Source organism: Numenius arquata, chromosome 4 (genome assembly GCF_964106895.1).
Source record: "Numenius arquata chromosome 4, bNumArq3.hap1.1, whole genome shotgun sequence".
NCBI classification, from domain to species: domain Eukaryota; kingdom Metazoa; phylum Chordata; class Aves; order Charadriiformes; family Scolopacidae; genus Numenius; species Numenius arquata.
Window position 1 is genome coordinate 23,014,449 of NC_133579.1, and position 17,100 is coordinate 23,031,548.

The window sequence follows — 17,100 nt, forward strand, 5'->3', positions numbered from 1 at the left end:
TCTGTTAGATGTTTGACCAATCTGTTCTTGAAGACCACTGTTGGTGATGAATCTACAATCCTCCAAGGCAATCTATTCCAGCCCTTTCTGGCTTTGTAGTTAGAAATGCTCCTAATCTCTAAACCATGTTTTCCCTGTTGCAATTTCAGACCACTTTTTCCACCCTGTCACAGACGTTATTTCCCAAGGGTTATTTCCCCTTGAACCCATGTTTTATACAACTGAAGACTGAACATGCCCACCACAGATGGCGCCTGCTCTCTCTAGGCAAACTGGTTGCAATATATTCATTCAGAAGTCACGTTTTCTGCTGGGAATTACAAGACACAATTGTTGGCCAGATATTCAAATACCACTGCACTGCTTCCACTGAAAAAAAAGAAAATAATTATATATATAACATTCACTAGACAAGCCCAACTTTAGCATGGAGCACCAAGTCCTACTCTCATTTATCCTTAGCTACAGATGTAGAATTTGCTGGGCTCAGTGCAATCCTTTGATTTTTACAACAAAGAGAGGAGGACCCAACCACGGCACCGGGAATTCTAGCATTTTGTGTTTCCTTTTTATCACTTGGACTCCAGAGATTTAAAGATATAAAAAGGTCTGTTACAACCAACTGGCCTTATCTCCTGTGTGACACATGCCATTTCATTTTACATAGTCTTTCCTGCCTAAATCTCCAATTCTCTGGTAATACATATTCTATCATCTACTCATTAATATTGCCTTCAAGTGATGAAATGTGAAACATTATTTACATTTTAACTCTGAAGTTACTTTCTGGCTTGGCTTATTCTGTAATAATACTCTGAGATTTCTATAGAGCCAACAGAGGAATCTCCTAGCAAGAGAAGAAGAAAACAGTAGGGATACATACTAAGACATTAAGGAAGAAAAAGAGTGATTCTCCATGTATACCACTACATTTGGCTAATATACTCCTTATATATGGCTTATATATACTGATATATTTGTATATTAAATTTTTGGGTTACTTGCCCTCCGTAATTCAAGACTACTTCCAAACAACTGTAGTTTAAGCCTTGGAATACATAATGAGCCCTGACTTCATTATGTAAATTTCTGGAAGCAGATCTTCAAGCAATATAAATCAGGTAAACAACAGAGCTTGCAGTAGAGCAGCAGTAACTCTTCACACCTGTGAAAAATCTAGCAGTCAAACTGGCGAAATGTCTGATTTGACAATAAATATTATTAAGTGACATCCACATTTAGACATGTAGTCCTTTTACCCTACCAGTTCTTTCACACCAGGGCACTACATGCTGACTGTGGAGCACTGGGATGCTAAAAAACACGGAATACAAGGCAGGTGCCTGTAGAGATCAGCTGGTCTGCAGAACTTCCTATAGTCCCATATTCAGTTCAATAGGTTGTCCAGAACCAATTACAGAGCAGTAAATATATATATTTTCAAAAGGGTGCCAACATCCACTAATACAGATTGTGAGGTACTATGCGCAGGGAATATTCCTGTCTGTCTGACATTCCAGCTATGAAGGAGCAGCCTATCCTTTGTGAATGACAGCTTCTATGTAGTACGCAGCAATTCAATTGTTTAGGTTATGCTGTGTTTATGTTCTTATGTTATGTTTTTATGTCACTGCACTCAGAAAAAAAAAAAAAAAAAGCAATGCTCTGGATAGTATCCCCCAATTAGTTCTGTGTACATCAGGAAAAATAAGAGAGAAAAAAATGTCACTAAACTGAATCTCTGGCATTCCTGGGTTTGGAGTTGTATAGCCTATCAGACATACATTGCAAGAGGCACTGTTCATGGGGAGTCAACATAAGGGCTTTCTGGTTAATTATGTGGAGGGACAGGTTAAGTTTCTTTGTCTGTTCCATCTGATCTGTGGGCCATATGCTTACAGCACTGCAATAGGCACTTGATTAAAGTGAATGGGATTTGATGTTACTGAATTTAATTGTTTTGTTCTTGCTGAAACATAGTTTTAAGTTTACGTAAATAAGTTTGACACACTTTAGCCCTTAGATGCGTATAAGCCAGCCTTTTTTTTAACCAAGAAATAAAAACATATTGGCTTCTATTAAGCCAAGAGTTACTAGCATTCTCCATGGGATAACGATGCATTTATTATCATGCTCTTAACATTACAGCATTCACAATAGAAGAACTGCTGGTTCTAATGTATCATTTCATTATGTGGCTGCCTCTAAGTAATAAATTACAAAAGTACCATGAATAGACTTTGTTAAAAGAAAGAACAATCAACGGCGAGGCTGCACAACTCGTAGCTCTTTTAATTACGCTACATCCCTGAAACAATGCCAAGGCTTGTTTAGGAGTTCCAGCTGTGCCGAGCACTTCAACAGTGTTTGCAGCTTTATCTCACACAACCAGGTGTTCCTAACACAGGGGTTTTCTTCATTAAATGAAAAACCTGGCAAAACATAGAGCCTCTGTTATAGTCTCTCAGGACAAAGCAACTAATAATTTACAGCTAATAGCTAACATCAAATTATGCTGAGAGAGAGAGAGAGAACGAAGAGTTTAGTAACGGGAGTATGTAAAGCCAAAGCCATGTTTCATCCCAACATTTAAAAGTTTGCTATACTGGTATATGATAGTATCATTAAAGAAGAATAACAGATCATCTGGTATTGCTGAAGGCGATGAACTCTAACTGTAATGCAAACGTTTTCAAATTGCTACCAGTCCATGTTCTTCCTCACAAACCACAAGTGCAAAAACAAACATACCTCCCCATGTTCCAGGGGAACTAGTCTGGAATAATAGGAGGTGCAGATCACTTCATCATCTCTCTTGTAAGTTGGCGGCCCAATTCTTGGTGTAATATTATAACGAGTTAAGCATTCGGTATCACTAATTGCATAGTACTGCCATGGTTTGAACTCTGTGCCATCGATGGAGCGTTCCAAAATCCAGTTTCCAGGTCGTGGAGCATTAGCAGCTTTGATGATGACATATGCAACTTGAAAGACCTAAAAAATGCAACAAGAAAATTTTAACACTTCACTATGCTGTAAAAGACTACTAGAAGCCACTAAACTCAAGTTTTCAAAGCAGTATATGGTTTGTCTGGGAGATGGTAAAATTTGATACAGTTTGGCACAGTTCTGGACAAAATTTTTTGCACAAACTTTTGACAGAAGTCCAATCTAATCTTTTACTAACAGAAACATGTATCATTTTTTCCTCAAAACTCTGAACATTGCAACAGAACATTTGTTTATGTGACTAAAAAAAGACCAAATGTATTCAGTGCATCCTGCATCAATAGCCAAAATCTATACCTACACCATACATTTCAGGATTACTTGGGTATAACATTCTTTCTATGGGAAGCATGCTATTTAGCTTTTCTGAACCACTGAAGACTTCAAAGTAGTGGGTTGTTTTTTTTTTTTCAAAACCAGCTGCAGCCAAAACAACTACGTTTCACATTTTAGCTGGGAGTTTAATCCTCTCTTTAATAGCATTTCTGATAAGCTTTTTTTTTTTTTTACACCCTGTATTAAAAATCTCTGTGCATTCCATTTTCATTCTGTGTTAGTTATTTAAGCAGAAGACTGTTTACAGACACTGCTGAAAACACACAGAGATGAATAAGATTCATGTGACAAATGATAAACTTATTTAAGCATAGTAACCTTTTTGACATGTGTACTCTCTAAGCTATACAAGTGTCTTGACTATTTTTTTAAACAATCCTGGGTCCTAAATGAAATACCCATCCACACCACAGCACTGTTCAGCACTTCTGTAAGTAGGCAGGGCTGTAATTAAATTTAGATCACCTTTTTAAATGACCTTGTCATGGCAGCTAGATAACCTGTACTGGCCCCCAACTAGCTGCAGCATTAGACACTTAACACTGAAGTGCACTTACTGCAAAGCTACTATCTTCTTCCTTACCTAATAGCCTTTTTAAATGAGGTGATGTAATAGGTATCTTTGCAAATTGATAAAACTTTTTATAGGATTTTAATACACGTGTGGACGCCCACATACCCATGAGTTCAGCCACTGAGGAACATCAAAACAATAAGTAGATCAGGCTGCTAAAAATTTTCCAGACAGATTTGGACTGGGAACATAAAGGTGAACTATTTTTAGCTCAGAGGGCCCATGATACTTCAGGTCATCAAGGAAGGGATGCAACATATAAATGGGCCCGTGACGGTGGATTTAACTATGGACGCTATTGCACAGCTTATCCATGACTGAAATGTGCTGAAATCAAGCAAGCTAAATGGTTAAAACCTTTGTGGTATGAGAGATGATGGCTGAAATTTAAGTATGGGGAGGCCTGGAAAATTGTCTATATCATACTCCCTCAAACATGCCAGGGCAAGCGCTACGTGCTTACAACGGTGGAAGCAAGCACCGGATGCTTGGAAACCTATGCCATGCCCCAAGGTCAGCTAATTTTGTTATATACACCATTGGAGAGTCAGAAGTGGAAGAACATATAGGGGTTGCACCTGTGGGGAGGAGTGGACAGGACAGGTGACCCAAAACTGACCAACAAGGTATTCCATCCCATCTGCATCATGCTCAGTATAAAAGTTGAGGGATCAAAGGGCCAGCCCTCTTTCCTCAGCGGCAGGCATCCGAGGAGGACCCTGTCTGTTTGTCTGCCTTTGATCCCAATCCGTGTGTTCTGGAATTCAGTTCCCATCCGTCGCCAAGTCCAATCTAAGATTTTCCCAGTGCCTGCCAGTGACGTGATCATCATCCTGAAAACTCAATACGGGTTGCATATATTGTCTGTATTTCATTATTTTCTTTTTTATACATATATTATTACATTTTATTTTTATTATTAATATTTCATTAAAGTAGTTTGGTTTCTTTTAAACTCATAAGTCTTACTCTCTCATCCTTCTCTCCCTGAAGGGAGAGGGTGCGGAAAGCATCTCTTGCTCATTTCAGTGGCCAGTCCAGCCCAAACCATGACAATGTTTTACATGCACTATAGTATCAAGCCACATTTAGATGAAAGAAAAATGCCATATTAGTCAACCATCTCAAAGGTATGTATTCTCACTTGAGCAGACTGCTTGGTCAGCTGGTATAATCATCATAATTCCTGTCTCTGTCTGCATGTGCAGTATTAATACTGTGTTGAGCTGAAATTTGGCCACAATCAGTTCTTTCAGACTTTTTTTTTTTTTTTTTTTCAATACAGATTAAAGCCAGAGCAAGAATAGCAGTTGCCACATAAAAGCAGATTTTGGTTTTGTCAAATGAGGAAATAAACACACAGAGATAAATAGTAATTGCATTGTGTGTGCAATTCAGGAAACTACTTTTGAAACAAAACATTCTTCAAGTGAATAGAGCATTGCTTAGGAGATCTTGCAGATGTGAGAAGGAAAAAAAATGTGGTGATATTTCAAATTGTAACTTACTAGATTTACTACTTGAAGTCAAAGGTAGTAATTTCGATTTAAATCAGACGTAAATTAAAAGATGATATTCACTTGGTCTGATTTTATTCTCAGGTACTCCAGTTTTATCCTTTGAGACATCAAACATACAAACAGAACATTTCCAGTTATTTCAATAAATATAAAAATTGACAAAAACTGAGGATTTTGTCTACTGACTCGTATGACATTTCAGCAATGCAAGCAGAAGTAAAAAAAAAAGAGAAAGAAGCCAGCTCACTGTTTAGTCACAGCCTTACAGTCTTAGAAATAAAATTTCTCTGGAGTCTGTGAATCCTCTGTTGTTCAGCACAATCTTAAAATTTGATCAAAGTCAAATGAATACCAAGAATTATAGTCCAGCTTCTATGAAAAGAGCCCCTTTTAAATAAAAAGTATATCATGCCAGAAGGCTTTAACTGAAAAAAATGCTAAAATACATGCTTTTAAAGAGAAAAGAACAGAATTTGTGCAGACTCCAAGTCAAGCAACCGTATTCCCTATATACTAACCTGGATTTCATTGATTCAGTTGGTAGCAGTTGAGTTATATACCTCTTTCACACTGGGTTATGCACAAGTAGAATCTCGGGTATCATCATTTCAGTACCCCTAACCTTCTAAATACACTTGTACGTGACAAGAGTCACTTGTGTTGGTATTTTCTCCATCACAGAAGAGAACTGCAGAAAGCTGTTAAACTAGGGAAGTTTTACTGACCGAGCTTCGGAACTGCTATGCATCTCCAAGTTCCTTTGAAGTCAATCATCTCTCTCAAACACACAAAAGATGCAAGACTGGAACCTCAATTTTTTTCCAATGCCATGGTCGAAAATTCTCCTCAAGAACTGTTGTATGTGTTTTATTTATTTTTCCTCTCTGCTTGCTGTTATCCACTAAACTACTTCCCCACTTATTACACAGTCGACTGAACAACAAATGGTCTACTTTTGATTACACTAAAATTTTTCAAGACCCATTATAGTCCGCAGCTGATGTAGCTAGTTTTAAATCCAGTTCCAACTAGTAACAATGAGCTATCCTTCATGACAAACTAACTGCAGCCACTGCTGCTGAAATGAAAGATATTCACAAGATCATGCAAGTTAAATTTATTTTAAATATCAAGTTTCTTGGTGAGGTGAGAGTGAAGGGAAAAGACAATTAAAGATTAAAATTTTCACAGCAACTGTGCACATATTTAATGCACAATTCAATAAATGAAGTCTTTTCAAGTAAACATTCCAGAAAGAAAAGCAGCCATGTTTGATAGACAAGGTATCTAGGGACTGATTTTTTCTGCATGCCTACAGTTCACCAACAGCTGAAATGAAGATATTTGGCATTCAAAAACCAGTGAATAGTTCTATAAACAATTAAGTATGGACACTGTAGAAAACCATTGCCTTCTTTTCCCGTGGATCCTCTCCACTCTCTTCTATTTACACACATAGCCCATAGGTACCCAAAAATACTTCATAGGTAAATTCATGGGACAGTGAATACCAGCAACACCAGGAAAATTTGTCAGCCCCTGAAATAATATAGGTTAAATATAGAAATGAAAGGATTTCACATAAATGCTCCTGTAGTCAAGAATTCACAAGACAACCTACCAGTAGAAGTCACATTCTCAGGGATTATGTTCCCAACCAAGAGAATGAAGATGGAGGTTAAGGTGTTTCTGTTGTTTGCAGATGAAAATGTTTTAAGGAATGACAGCAGGTAGGGGTTTTGCAGACCTCATATTCCACACCCTCCCCCACAACCCAAAACAGATCTGAACCAGGAATCCCATGTAATGCAAGCCAATTTTCCAATATCCTCAGAGCACTTCACAGATTTTTACATTTATAAGTTCTTCGGGTTTGAACATCACCAAAGGCAATTTCTTACCACTTTCCACATCCATTCAGTGTCCACCAACCAGCCACACAATAAACTTGAGCTGTGTGGCAAGAGCTAATGATTTGTACACTTTAATTTGACTGTACAGCTTTCCCAGGACTCATTTCCTTATTGAGCTACAAGGGTAAAAAGGGCAAGCCAAAGCAAGTTAGCAATTCCCAAGCAGCCGTAGATTAAAAGTGTCATTTTACAGGCATTTCAACCCGAACTGTAAAGACCAGCCAAATAAACTTGTACTGAAGAACCTCTTCTAAGTAACAGCAATACCAACATAACAAGTCACTTCTGCTTTATTTAGCCTTCCTAATGACCTTGTTTCCCTGAATGCAGATCCATCAACATGTGCATTATTCTTGAAACGGATTTAAAAGTGAACCCTTCTCCTCATTCATCGGGCAAGTTTGCCTTATTTTTTTGTCCAAGACTGTAAACTCAGCCAGCAATGGCCAACTAGCAGACACTAGCCAAAAGTGCCCATTTCCAGGGGCATGGTCAGTGCCCTACAAAGCACACAGATACATGCCCTGGCAAGCAGAGTTTTCCTGGTAGTCTTTTGGGATAAAAACTCCCAGTTATACTTTTCAATTTACACAAAGACAAAACGATAAGGTAACAAAAAAAGACAACGATAAGGGAAGATTCAGTCTTTTCATATCATAGAATCATAGAACGGTTTGGGTTTGAAGGGACCTTAAAGATCACCTTGTTCCAACTCCCCTGCCACTGGCAGGAACCCCTCCCACTAGACCAGGTTGCTCAAAGCCCCATCCAGACTGGCCTTGAACACCTCCAGGGATGGAGTACCTACAGCTTCTCTGGGCAACCTGTTCCATGTCTCACCATCCTCACAGTAAAGAATTTCTTCCTAATATCTAATCTAAATCTCCCCTCTTTCATTTTAAAGCCGTTACGCCTCGTCCTATTACTACACTCCCTGATGGAGTCCCTCCTCGTCTCTCCCTGTAGGCCCCCTTCAGGAGATCTTACAAGATCTCCCTGGAGCCTTCTCTTCCCCAGGCTGAACAACCCCAACTTTCTCAGCCTGTCCTCACAGGAGAGGTTCTCGAGCCCTCTGATCATTTTCATGGCCCTCCACTGGACCCATTCCAACAGGCCCATGTCCTTCCTGTGCTGAGGATTCCAAAGCTGGATGCAGTACTACAGGTAGAATTTCTGGTCTCCTGAATTATCTTTTCCTTACAATTTTGATTCATTATGTGCAACCTTTGCTTTGAAATAGAAGCAAAATCCATATTACTCTAGAAGTGTACTCTAAGAAGGTACAGATGAGCTGCCTGAATCTTGCATCATCACTTACAAAGCCACTGAAATCTTTTAAGGAAGCTTGCTACATACAATAAATTAGCATTGATTGAGTGAAGTCAACACAATAATATCTTTTTATATCAGCAAAGGATTTTGCCCTTACAGAAATTTCTTCTTGCCAATCGATTTCAAAATAAAAGCTCTGTACAAATCGTATTATAATATTTACATTCACTTACTTTCTAATAGTTGAAACTACAAGTTACTCTTACATCAGTCTGAGTGGTAATCCAGTACTCACAAAATATTTATGAGCTACGACTTAATCAGAAGCGGAGATGTTTTCTCAACTTGATACTATGGGTCCTCTAAGAACAGCTGGTCTTACTTTACGATTCAAGAATTTTGTGATATACAAACTTGTGCCTTTCTGCTATGCCTAGTACAAAGTACCCTTACATACCTTTAAAAGGTCTGAAGCACGGTAATAACACTGAAGAAAATATTCTTCATTTAATGGTGTGACAGAGAATTATGTAACAGCTGGCCTGAGCACATTGCTGACTTTTACAATAGTCAGCATTTCTTTTAATTCATTATAATTTCACAAAGTAGCTGTCCAGAGGAGTCAAGCTCAGGCAAAAAAAGCTATTTTTATCTAAAACTGCTGCTGCGCATTTTGTTTCTGTAGAATTGCCAGTGCCGGAAGCGCAAAGTCATAAATCAAATCTTGGTATCTTGTACATCAATACTACACCTCATTGCTAAACTACTCTTTCCCCAGTTTTGGATCTTTGCCATACATTTAATGGAAGGCGGTAGGGTGCAGAAGGAAAGACTATCATACATCTGGGTCCTGGAAAGACTGAAAGGCACACCAGCATATGTGTATATGTACCTTGTTTTTATGATCCATGTGAGCTAAAAAATCATGCTACCCTTACAAAATGCTTAGCATTGGATATAAATAGCACAGATTTCTGCAAAGGAGAAAGATCAAAGCAGCAATCTCCATACTGATTTTATTAGCCAGTCCTCTTTTATTAGCAAGATTCCATCAAACTGCTCTGCAGTCCAGCTGTTTTTAGACTAAATAAACTAAGTGCAAGGTAGAATATTAGCTGAAAGAATATCCTCTGCTCCCTTCAACTTTGAGCCAAGAGATGAATACAGAAAATACTGGACACAGACTGTGGCCAGAACTTCACCTAGTGGAGCCGGTTTTCACCAGCTCAGGGAATCTTCCCCATATTTGCCAGCCAATTTTTCCAGCACACACCAACCTGACTGCTAGATTACATCTCTAAACTGTACACTAGTAACAATCCCAAGAACCAATCCATTCCTCTTGCTGCTAGAACTTCCAGTAATTACCCACAGCCCATAAATAATGGCCAAATGGTTATTCTTCACATCACAAAAAGGTGTGAATATATTCTATATGTTGTCAAGGAAAGTTAAAGGACATTTACTTTAATACGCTACTTGGCAGATTTAATGCACAAAGCTTGAAATGTAAATAAAAGCACCAATGCTAAAGCTATACTGCAACACATGTAGTTAGAGGTACTGACTTTCAGGAATAATTTTAAAAGTCCTAGAAAACTATTTTAACTCATTCTCAAAAAAATTAATGAAGTAAACAGTTACTAAAATCACTCAGAGGTCCTTCATACGCTTTTCTTTTGTCTTTTCTTTACTGATGCTGACTAGCTTAAAATAAGCATATCAAGTCAGCTCTAATAACTCATTGACTTCAAGTGATCTCTATTAACCAAATCCTTTCTCACAGGGCAGTAATTTACATTCAGTTTGCATAGCCCTAGATGCCTTCTCTCTCTCAAACTCTCTAAGGAAAACACAGAAGAAAGGCCCCTTGGGGGAAACTTTTCAAATCGAATTAGTGAAACTGAGCATGGGTCAGGAAAAGAAAGATATGTATTTGGTGAAACATCAACATCTCTAAGGCTGGAGAATAAAAGATTTAGAGGGCAGCTCAGCTGGTCTGTTTCCAAAGGGAAAATGTTCTAGGAGGATAAAAACTAAGGCATTCCCTCCTCCTTCATTTTTCCTTCCTGTTTGTCCATTTACAAACCAAACACAAAAAGTCAACCCTTCAAACAACAAGAAAGCCCTATCGAAACCTTCTGTCACTGCCAAAAGATACCTTGTGATTATTTTCCTAACACTTCTGCTTTATAATTAAAAAGCAAACTAGGCACTTGTTTAATCTATGCTTCACTTTAAAACATTAAAGTTAAAACTTCTGTTCTGATCTTCAAAATAACTTTCAAGCAGGGTCTAGAGATCTTGCAAAAGCTTGTTACCAACTGTACACCTCATGTATGCATTTCTTAGTAACAAAGCTTCTTCCAGAGTTTGGAAGCGTTCCCATATTAATAACGGATTGCTGATGTATGGTTTTCAAACAGCTTAGATAGGCCAACACATAGATCTGTTCAAAGCAAAACAACAAGAAAAAGCCAAGAAAAACACATTTTCTTCAGAAATGATTCTGTCTTTCCTTGGAGTAGGGTAGGAGACTGATTCTTCCATACCTAACAGGCAAACTAATAAAATAGCAAATGCTCTGTACAGTTTAGCAGCCTCCTGCATAAGAATGATGAATTCCTCCAAGTTTTGCCATAAAGGGCCAAAACAGAGGAACCAACTTCTGCCCAGACAGTTCCAGCCTCCCCGTGATCAGAAATCACTGGTTTATAGATATAAGCACTAACTCTTCATAGCAACTGACAGCAAAAGCCTGTAGAAGATAAAATACAGTACATTTCTTCCCAGTGCTCCTTCCAACAAGATGGTGATTAGAAGAGAACCACAGAAAGTGGGATTCAACTGTTCTTTCAGCAAAATTAACTTTGCCCCATTGTATGCATGTTTTGTTTTCTAGTCCTGAAGGATATCCCTCAACTGAGGAAAGTCTGTATTTCCAGGGTTCTGGAGATTCTGCAATTGAACTTTCTGACATTTTACACTTCAATCTGACCATTACGTTGCATTAGCGGCTTTATGTACTTAATGTAAATATAAAAAAATACTGAGAAATTTAAACAGAAAAGTTTAACTTGAGTTCTTTGAGATATCTCAGATAACTATCTGAGATAACTAATATGAATACAATAATCCTCCAGTCACTTACCTTTCTCTCCTCTGAAACTCAGTATCTGACTTACAATACCTATGGATCAAGAGTTCACACTTGGAAGTATATTGTGCTCTGTTTTCTTACAGTGTCAAGTGTTTCTATTATGCCCTTCTCCAAATCATTTCCTCTTTTACTAAGAAACTGCACAATGATTAGATGACAGGCTGGTAGATATAGTTAATAAACAGAAACAGATGCATCCTCACATATAAAATCTGCACTTACGACAACAACCTGAAAAAACTGTTTGCTGCTTGAAAATAAGTCTTTGATAACCCAGACTTCAAGCAACTTTCATGAAATCAAAGGTAGAAGAAAACAATATCAGAGGAGAAAAGACAGCAAGGTCAGGCAGAGGAAGGTTACCAAGACAGAAGGAACGCTTGTATAAACACTCATCCACACGCATACAATTGTTACTGTGCATGAATTACAACCTGTGACCTATATGCTTACAAACACAGTCACTCCCATTCCAGTCTGATAGGAACAAAATCTCCAAGATGCTCTAGAACAAAAACTGAAAAACACATCTGTTTAAAATCAATTCATATTATCTTTAACTATCCCTGTTTAACTATGTGCTACTAAATGGTGAACTGCTAAATATCCTACTATCTAAACACAGAAGAACGATAATCAACTGCATTGTCTTGTATCCTACATACAATAAATGATGCTCACCTAAAAGTTACTCACCTGCCTTAAATCCAAGGTGATGGTGACCCAGTGGTATTGCCTCCCATTCTGAATGCTGGGACTTTGCCACCAGTTATTGGTACCATCGATTGCACTGGAAATTGGGTGCTGCTCTGTTTCAAAGCAGAAAGTTAAACATCTCTTGAAAATACATCTCACTGCATTTTCTCTGCCTCAGAGCATTTATCTCACACGCTGAGCACAATTTCTTCCTGTCATAAAGAACTAAAAGCTGAGATCTGCCCCCAGACTAAAAGGTTGACATTGGACTCTGCAGTGCTTAATGGTGATTTAAGGTATTCACACTTTCTGTCAGCCCTTTGCTCAAAGGTAGTTTCACTTATGTAGCAGAGAGACTAAAAGTAAAAAGTATTTGACCCCAATACACCCTGTATTCATGGGGAAGGATCAAGAAGAATGACACAAATCCATGAAACCAAAAAAAAAAAGCCACATGAAACTTGCCTTTGGGATTGGCACCATGGTGGTCGCAGACACGGCACTGGGCATTGCGCAGGGGTCGTCCTGGGACGTGCTCCACCAGTTTGCAGAACATCTCCGGTCCCTTCTCCCCGCAGGTGGCGTTGGTGGAGATGTGGGCGTTGCTGGCCAGGTTCAAAATGGCAGGGAACAGGCCTTGAAAGAAGTAATGATTATCAGCCACATCGTAAAGCAAGCAAAATACAAATGTGGATATGACACAGGCCTCTGGACATACAGGGTTTCATGACAAGCTTCTAGCTGAGAGTCAGAAACACAGGAAGATACAATGAAAACAAATTTATTTTGTGAAAAGATTATCACACCACACTGACACCACCACATATCTTATCATAGCCCTGGGGCACTACAGCTCTGCCTGTCCCTGCCCACAGCCCAGGACCCCATTCCAGACTCCAGGGCTCCCTCCACCCTGCCCATGGCCACCTTCCAGCCTCCACAGGGCCATCAGCCCCTGCCCAGCTGACACCCCTCCCCACAGCCCTGCCTGGCCACAGGGCCTGCTGAGCCAGGCCCACATCCCGACTCCAGCCTATCCCCAGGGAGACGCCTGGGGCTGGGGCTGCCCCAGTGTCCCCCAGCCACCCTACTTCTGACTGTGGTTGCGGGACAAGCCCCATCTGCCAGGCCCTGCCCTCAAGGAGCCCCCATCCCTCTCAGCACCCTGACCCCAATAATCCTGTTATTTCACTCTGCCTGTGGATGCTTTACTGCTGAAGAACACAAGAGTTAGTAAAAGAACTCTTCCAGTTACTAAACCTTCTCTTCACATTGTGAATTGATCAAAACCAGGAGGGGCAATGGGCCCTCTGCCAGACAAGGGAAGGAACTGTGTGGAAAAGGGCATTTCACTGGAGCTCTCCCGGGCAGCAACAGCACCGCCCTGAACAACAGGCTACGGGCTCTCAAGGACTCCATTTTAGACCTTTGCTCTGGGCTTTCCTGCAGCCTGTGTAAAGTCTGAGGGATGTTTTGCTCGCCACTTACTAATCTTCACACAAACACTTTACCGAGCTTTCAAATGGTGTTGCTCTTGTGCACTGGAATAACAAAACGACAAAGCGTTTAAAGGTTACTGCTACTAGTTCACAAATTCTTAGTATTTTCTAAAATGAGTGAAGTTTTATTTTAGCTTGAAGGCTACTGACAAAATTTAGAGAACACTGCATGCAATAGAAAGAAGTTAAGCACTGTTAAGCATTGTTATCAGTTCCCAGCCTTCCATCCCAAACTAAAAAGCTTTTATTTCTTGCATGGTTATGGTAGAACAGAGATACTCCATTTCCACTCAGAAGCAACTGAAAAAGAGAAACGGTTTTGGAAAATGCAGACTTGTGTTTAGAGATTAAACATGATGGGCTGAAATCAAAGCTAGAGACTTGGTATGCCATATTGAGAGTGCTGCAAGAATTGCTACTGTTCTAACAGTAAGGTATTAAAACCACATTTCTTAAAGGGTTTTTAATACTTTTCTTCTGTTATAAATAATTCTGAATATGAAAAAATTTGCAGTCATATTTGTGCCTTTTCCTCGAGCACAACTATATGAATTATTTTACACTGTAAAAGATTGTAATATTAATATTTTGTTTTTCTTTGCGGTCCATCTCAGCAAGGTAAAATTCAATATTCCTTCAAATTAAAGTGTCTGCCTGCCCAGGAATTGCATTACTCTGTGAAAGCATCAAGAAAAGTTTTAGTGCTATTTAAGCCTTGACTTCAGCTATTGAAAACGTAGCTAAATCCTAACCCTCTGCACCACGGTATGAATAACAGTGTGTTTTCAGTTGTGCTATACTCAAAATTTAAGAGGGAGATGGAGCTTTTTATTTTTTGAATCCTGACTTCACTGAAGTTAAATCTAAACTAGCTCAGATGCCTTGTTATCATTATACCTAAATCTGATGCAGATGAGGATGCTGAAGACGTACTATTGACCACTTTGGTGAGGTTTTTCTGTCAGTAAAATACTTTCTGCATAGTATTCTCTCACCTCATGGAGTATAAACAGTATTGCTCCAGACCTAAAGTTGAAGGCAAAACAGAAATGCCACTGTTTTCCCACAAGAGAAGAAAGCTCAATGGTGGTCTTTTAAATTACTCTCCAACAACATAAAATCTTCTGTATTCAGTATCCATTGCTGTTCACGTAGGCGCGTATCAGCCAGTGTTCAAGAGCTATCCATTATTTCCCAGGTCATTCATTACCTTCACCCACGTTACACAGTAGCCCTGCCACCTCTTTCCAGGGTCATTTGTTACAGTGACATAATTTGCCTACAATAACCTTCAGTCAATGAACTTTTGCCAAATGAATAATGAAGCTCTGAAGAAAAGTGCTGATGCCAAGTGCTGCGCTGGCCAAACTTCATTCCAAAACCCCAAGCTCACATCACTGTAGCATTCACCCTAAACTCAGCCCTTTTGTCCGCTCATCATCAAGCATCTCACTGACTTTTAATAAATTCACTGATTGATAATGAAATGAAAAATTGTATGGTAACCTTAGGGTCTCACGATAAGTCTTCTGGCTCCCACAGAGATAAGAAGAGATAATCCAACTGAGTTGCACTAGAGTTTTGCCCCAGGATCCAAATAAATACAAGAGGTTGTTAGCTTCATCCTGCGAGGTACTGCACCTCTTCAAATCCTAGCCTATTACACTCACCTCTGATTCTCTCTTTAATGCAAGCAAATTTTATGGCAATCTTGCAGAGGTGCGGCCACTGATTTCAGTGGAGACCGAGATTAGCGTAGGAGCTGATTTATTAAGAAACAGTAAGTATCTGCAATAAACAAAATGGAAAAGAGGCAAATTTCAAAGAAATAAGCATCTTTAAAGAACATTGTTCCTCTTCAGTCTTTTCTTAAAACAAAGTGGGTACTCAAAATTTTGAGTTCAAGAGCTCGTAGATGTTCCTCTGCCAAAAAAAAAAAAAAAAAAAAACAAACCAACAAAAAACCCACACCACAAAACCCAAAGAAAAGAATAAAGCCATTTGGCAAAATATAGTTTTATCTCTCTTAGGAAGAGGTAGATATGATAAAGACAAGCAGACACAGAATCAGTCACTTAAGTGAGCCATTTACAAAAATGGCTCATGGTGACTGTCATCATATCCTGCTATAAAATCCAAGTGGATGTAACAGACATAGAAGTCTGGCAGAAGATACCAAGTCTCATTAAACTGAACTTTTAGTAAACAATATTTGCATTCTTAAAGGCATTGATGTAACTTTTACAGTTTGCTACCTGAAGTCCAGCACAAGTTATTGACTGAATGAATTTATCACACTTATTCCCACTAGAAAGGAAGGCAAGGGCTACATACACAAAATCCTCACTGTTTCACTGCTGAGCTGTCAGGCTCCGTTATTACATTACACAATTGTAGCTTTGAACGAGCCTTGAGAGATCTCCATATGGATTGCAACAGATCCATATGGATCTGTACAGAGTTCAGTAGTAGACTTCTCAGCTTGCTAATCTTGTTTGGTTGACTATATTCCATTTGTTAAAACACCTTGCAGCCAACTTTGCACATAAGCACTTGCTACTTAGCCTTTGCACACAAGTATTTGCAACTTCATCTTTCCACCATCGAGCCCCTCTCTGGGAATTACTGTCCAGCATTTTACAAGAGACTATGGTGGTCCTGAGGCAAGCTAGAATAGTTTTTAAATTAAACTAATTTAATAAGCACTGACAAGTGGTGTCCCTCAAGGGTCCATGCCGGGATCGGTACTGTTTAACATTTTTATCAACGACATAGACAGAGGGATTGAGAGCACCATCTGCAAGTTTGCAGATGACACCAAGCTGTGTGGTGTTGTCAATAAACCAGAGGGACGGGATGTCATTCAGAGGGACCTGGACAGGCTAGAGAGGTGGGCCCAGTTGAACCTCATGAGGTTCAACAAAAGCAAGTGCAGGATTCTGCACCTGGGAAGAAACAATCCTTGTTATAAATACAGACTGGGGGATGAGGTATTAGAAAGCAGCCCTGAGGAAAGGGACTTGGGGGTGCTGATGGACGAGAAGCTGGACATGAGCAGGCAATGTGCTCTCGCAGCCCAGAAGGCCAATCACATCCTGGGCTGCATCAAAAGAAGTGTTGC

General features: G+C 39.4%; 1 protein-coding gene across 1 annotated transcript in view; it reads right to left on the reverse strand.

The window, feature by feature from the left end:
• The window catches only part of LAMA1 (laminin subunit alpha 1), a 111,108-nt gene that overhangs the window by 71,327 nt on the left and 22,681 nt on the right, over positions 1–17,100 (reverse strand). Inside the window, exons 2-4 of the mRNA XM_074146799.1 lie at positions 12,946–13,116; positions 12,481–12,593; positions 2,752–2,994 (exon numbers count right to left, since the gene is read on the reverse strand). Coding sequence (XP_074002900.1) covers positions 2,752–2,994; positions 12,481–12,593; positions 12,946–13,116 — 527 coding nt within the window. The remainder of the gene's footprint in view (positions 1–2,751; positions 2,995–12,480; positions 12,594–12,945; positions 13,117–17,100) is intronic.